At 37.3% G+C, this 5,396-nt stretch overlaps 1 protein-coding gene across 5 annotated transcripts in view; it reads right to left on the reverse strand.

The window, feature by feature from the left end:
• Nucleotides 1–5,396, reverse strand: part of LOC107744492 (apoptosis-resistant E3 ubiquitin protein ligase 1-like) — a 73,457-nt gene that overhangs the window by 18,494 nt on the left and 49,567 nt on the right. For all 5 annotated transcript variants that reach the window (XM_016558449.1, XM_016558367.1, XM_016558206.1 and 2 more), the window contains 8 exons: nucleotides 4,080–4,249; nucleotides 3,764–3,944; nucleotides 2,029–2,273; nucleotides 1,844–1,921; nucleotides 1,576–1,717; nucleotides 1,364–1,485; nucleotides 1,107–1,182; nucleotides 749–858 (listed from right to left, as the gene is read on the reverse strand). In XM_016558449.1, coding sequence (XP_016413935.1) covers nucleotides 749–858; nucleotides 1,107–1,182; nucleotides 1,364–1,485; nucleotides 1,576–1,717; nucleotides 1,844–1,921; nucleotides 2,029–2,273; nucleotides 3,764–3,944; nucleotides 4,080–4,249 — 1,124 coding nt within the window. The remainder of the gene's footprint in view (nucleotides 1–748; nucleotides 859–1,106; nucleotides 1,183–1,363; nucleotides 1,486–1,575; nucleotides 1,718–1,843; nucleotides 1,922–2,028; nucleotides 2,274–3,763; nucleotides 3,945–4,079; nucleotides 4,250–5,396) is intronic.

Genomic DNA, 5,396 nt, shown 5'->3' on the forward strand with positions numbered 1-5,396 from the left:
GACATGTGTAATTATATTACTGGATGCTCGAAATTGAACAGGAGAATGCAAGTTTTAAACAGCTTATTGTACAGGTAAGTTAATCGCCGTTCTAATCTTATGCGCTGCTGCATTGTAGCGCACACACATTACAGACAGTAGCTCTTACATCACGCACACAGAATCATTCAGCGTGGAAATGTATTGTCAACACTGTTCTGTGATTTCTCAATAAAATAGCTTAGAAACTGAAAAGTTAAAGCATATATTTCTTAATAACTAAATCACACAGCATCACTACTAGTAGAGAGACGCTGCCAGGTAGAAGTAATTCACACACGCAATCGCTCTCACTAATGCTATGCCATAGCTGTGCACAAGGTATTTGTCACAGCTCCAGACTTATTTGTTCATTAATGACGTCATCAGCGACTAGTCGACTTCAACTCGACTTTCATCACATAAAAGTCGACTTAAAAAAGAAATCTGAAGTCGTTCAACCCCTAACACAGACAACTGTACAGAAATCTTTATCCACCTTATTTTGCAATGTTATAAAAAGCTATTTTCTGTAAATGTGCAGAACTTCCAAATCATTAGTCGCTTTAGGTAAACAACTAGAAAAATATAAAATAGCAGGAAATACAATAAAACCATTTGCACTATGAACCAGTGTTTATAATTACAATACTTTAAAATAATATGATAAGAAATACCAGTTTGCAATATCAAGCAGCATAAAAAGCTGTTTTGTAAAGCTATGACTTACCAAACCTTGGTTGTTGTCACTAAAGCGTGTGAAAAGCTGGTTATTTGTATCAAACAGAGCCTTACAGATAAGCTCAAACCACTCACGTCGTGGCCCTCCCCAGTCCAGAGCTAATAAACACACCCAAACACATAGAACAAATCAACCTTTAAATATGATTATAGGTTTATGAATGGTAAAAAAATAAAAATAAAATAAAAATGCCATGAAATGTCAAAATGAAAACAAATCTTAATGGTTAAAAAATTTATTTTATTTTACTTTTTTTTAAAAATTTTATGTGATTTTGATGTTCTTGACAGGTTTTGTAAAATGCATAATAATTAGTATAACTAATAACATCAGTCAGTTAACCAACCTTCCTCATCCTGGAACACAACTTCAAAGTTCTTACTCCAATCTGATACAGAAAAGTTCCGTGTGGCCTTCAGAGACTGAAAAAAGGGGAAAAAAAGTGTCACTTTTAATTCCCATAAAATTCAGAGACTGCACTACACCAAAAAAAAAATTCCAAGAATTAAATGGCGCAGGCTTATATGATTATTGAGAGACTTGTTCCATCTTTCTGTATTCTTCCATATGGCCCATGAGGAATGATCTGCCAGATTTGCTCACCGATTCAAGGAGGGAGTGACGGCTGACTTTCAGGCAGGTTTTAGTGCGAGGTCTCTTGGAGTGAATGTGTCTCAGCTCACGCTGAAAAAAGTTCACTTTATCCTGAAAAGTTTCTGATCCACCTAGATGCAAACACGCACAAAAAAACAAACAAACACACCATTATATCTACATTTGATTGTATTTAATGACACACTGCCACTCACACTAACCAATGTTCTTGTGGAGGAAGCGGATAAAGGTTGCAGCCATGATATTTCTGTCCTTACAGCTGAGCTCTACTGGAGGCTGAATCCCATCATCTACTACCAGTGTTAGGTATTTATGAACAGGATCTGGTCCATGGTAAGTGAACTACCAGAATTAAAACAAAAAGAAAAATATATATTCTTGAATAAAATAACAGCTTTTGCAGTCAGCAAAAGAATAGTGTTTTTGGTAAAATGATTCAGAAAAGAAGGTAGTCTGAAAAAAGATAACCTTAGTTCCGGGACACACACGGAAAGTGAAAAGGCGCCAAGGAATAATTTTCAGGTAAAACTCCTTCACAGAAAATTGCTGAAACACAATTCAGCGAGTCCGTATTTAAATGAACAAAGAATCAATATTAACAAACCAAATTAACCACACAAATGTAGAATTAACCCATTAAAAAAATATTTTACCTTTGGTGATATATAGCAATAGACCTTTTTTGGTTTCTTGACCTTCTCTGACTGCCCCTCTACAGGGGAGTCTTGTTCCTCCTCATCATCACCCATGGAGGGCCGTCTCTGCAGGGCTAGCTGGGAGGATGCTAGAAACTGCCAAGGACAACTACTGTAAGTGCCCATACTGTAGAGGTAGGCCTCAAAGTAGATGCTTATGCCAGGGGTAGATACGTTTTTCTCCACACAGTTCTTCTCATTTTCTGTGTGAGTGCATAATGGCGAAAAGACATTGAGAAAAGGTTACAGCAATGCACTTCTGGATGGTATGTAATCATGACTCAGCTGTGTTCTGTCATTGTTGCACTTGCAATTACTTTGAAGAGAACTGGGCTTTGATCACTGAAATTCCATGACTTCTAATGTCCACTCATTTATGATTATCGTGGCAAATGTTAATTGGCATATTATTGATCCTTGGAATTAACTGATTTTAAAGATTATTGTACAAATGCAAAACAAAACAAAAAAAAACACACATTGAAAAAAATTGGTGATTGAAAATCAGGGCTAGAATCATGTAGTGTGTGCTACACGTCATTAGCATGCTAAATATCTGAACCTGTTTGCTGACTCAGAGTCCTGCAGTTTGAAATGTGCTTTGACTGAAAATGGCATTGCTGACAACCAACAGCCAATGAAAGTGCATGATACAGGGCAAGGGAAAGGGGGTGGAGTCATAGATCTGTAACGAAACATCAGCACACATGGCTTCTGCAAGCATCCATCTTCTCCTTAATATTCTTTTTTTTTTCTTTCTTTTTAGCTGCAAATCAGCGTACAACCAAATTGTATCATAACTTTTCTTGCAGGCTACAATTTCTAACAGGAAGAAATCCAGTCTCACGCAATAACTCCTGTCTTACATGTGATCTTACATTATTTCCTTTATCACTTCTCGCAAGTGTTTGGTTGTGAAACGTAGTTTGTAGACCAGACAAAATTGTCAGCAATTCTTCCTATTGACATGTTGTGTAATGTGTCACCCTGTCTCTGATTCGTCGTGAAAACATGATGTGAGTGGTATATAGCGTTGGTCTGAAAGCCCTGGGTTCCATTAAAAATAGTAGCTTTATTGACTGGCAAAAGAGCTGCCTGTTCAGTTCTTTCTCCAAGTCTGTTGAACACCACTGAATCAGTCAGGTTTAAATATTGGAAATTCAAGTTTTAGACAAACCTTAAAAAATACTGCAAACCCTAGGAAGTACTGTTGTGGGTTGTGGCCATTCAAGAACAGCCAAAACCTTGTGGGGATTAATGTGGCCATTAGAAGCAATAAATTGGCACTGCACTGGCAATTCAAAACTAGATAGTGATGCTTTGAGATACATATTAAGACTTTTCTGAGAATGTATGTTCAATACAGATGTATTTTGTCTTACCGCACTGGCAGATTTTTTCCCCCACTTGTTTTACATATAAACAATTTAGTTTCACCAATTTACCTGTTGCATGTCTTTAGAAAAACTGATTTAAAATTGTGATTTAATGTAATGGAAAAGTTAAGTAAATTATTTTAGAAAAGTTTTCTTATTATGCTTAGCCCTTTCTGAGTACAATATCTCATTCCTTTTTTATCTTTATCTTTATCCAGTAAACACGGCAAAATTCATGGAATTTAAGGAAAAAGGTGTGGGAACCATATTGGTAAAAAGTCTCTCCAACAACCTCTCCAATGCCAAGATTAACTCACCGCTGAGTACAATGATGTCAAACTCCCCATTGCTAAGGGGCTGGTCCCTGTATGAGATGCATGCTCTAAAGCAGCCTTTTTTCCTGAAGGTGAGCCTCATCAGAACTTGGCACTGTGGCTTGTTTAATGATACCGATGTGCTGTAGCAATCATCTGAGCTCTCCTCGTCCACTGTGCCCAACTGTAGGAACAGTAAGAAAAAGAGATCTGAATGGAGCAAATTCTGCTGGACCTGCAACCACTTTAATGCTAATACATATATCCAAACCTTGAAAGTTTGAACTAAAAACTCTGGGTATGCAGTAAGTGTCCTTACTGGGTGAACATGCATGTTGTAATTGACCTCATCCACAAGTGAGACAGAGTTACTGGTGGGGTTGCCATACTCATCCCGTGGTTCTATTTGCAGCGTGTGCTGCTGGCCGTAAGTCAGAACCAGTGTTGAGAAGTGGTACGCTATCTTTGTTTTGGATGGGACCACTGTACCTGCAACACACGCATGCAATTCATGTCATTTGTCATCTATATCTGTTAATTTAACTACAAAGTTTTTCAAAATGCACAGCTTAATGAAAGCATAAATGTAATAACGTATACCTGATAATTATTTAACATTACTAACAAAAAAAGGTATTAAAAAAAGGAAAACTGGCAAAGGCATGTTTCATAATGATATAATAATGATTTATTTATTATTTATGATTTATAGTTATTAGTTACTATAAAAAGTGGGTATAGAAAATAATCACCCCCTTTAAAGTAATCACATTTTGTTGCATTGCAGCCTGAAATGAAGACAGTTTTTGTTTTATCCAGCTGTATTTACTGAACTTATAACATCCAAGTGAATGAATGAACACCAACATGTCAGAAAAAAAAAATAATAAAAAAAATATTGTCATGTTGAAAGGTAAACCTTCTTCCCATTGACAACTTTCTGGCTGAGGGCAGCAGATTTTCCTCAAGAATTTGACGGTATTTTGCCCCATCCATTTTTTATTCTATCCTGACAAGTGCTCCAGTCCCTGCTGCAGAGAAACACCCCATAACAGGATATTACCACCTCCATGCTTTACTGTAGGAATGCTGTTATTTGGATGATGAGCTGCATTGGATTTCCGCCAGACATATCATTTGGTCTTGAGTCCAAATAATTCAATTTTAGTCTCATCTGCCTCAGAATCTTCAAGGGGCGTTTTGGCAAAGCTCAGTTGTGACTGCATGTGGCCTTTCTTGAGAGGCTTTTTTCATGCAACCCTAGGGTGACCATACGTGCCATTTTCCCAGGACGCGTCCTGGCCAGGATTTGTTTTGGCTTTGTTTTCCTGTTTTCATGCTTCCTGAAGGTAATGATCGAAAAGTAGTTTGACCAATAACATGCAAGCATTGTACATAATGGACCAATCATGGCGTGTGAGAAGGTGGGATCTACGGTCAAAGCGATGCAATTACGCGTACATATTAGGTGTGTTCGACTTAAAAGCAGTGCGGCTCAGACCGATCAGTAAAAATTACTTTGTTATGGTCCTCTTGCATTATTGACACTCTATTTCCCTGTTTGACACTGTAAAGCTGCTTTGATACAATCAGTATTGTATAAAGTGCTATACAAATAAAGGTGACTTGACTTGAC

This window comes from Sinocyclocheilus rhinocerous, unplaced genomic scaffold (assembly GCF_001515625.1).
Source record: "Sinocyclocheilus rhinocerous isolate Xijiao unplaced genomic scaffold, SAMN03320098_v1.1 scaffold1092, whole genome shotgun sequence".
Classification (NCBI taxonomy): Eukaryota; Metazoa; Chordata; class Actinopteri; order Cypriniformes; family Cyprinidae; genus Sinocyclocheilus; species Sinocyclocheilus rhinocerous.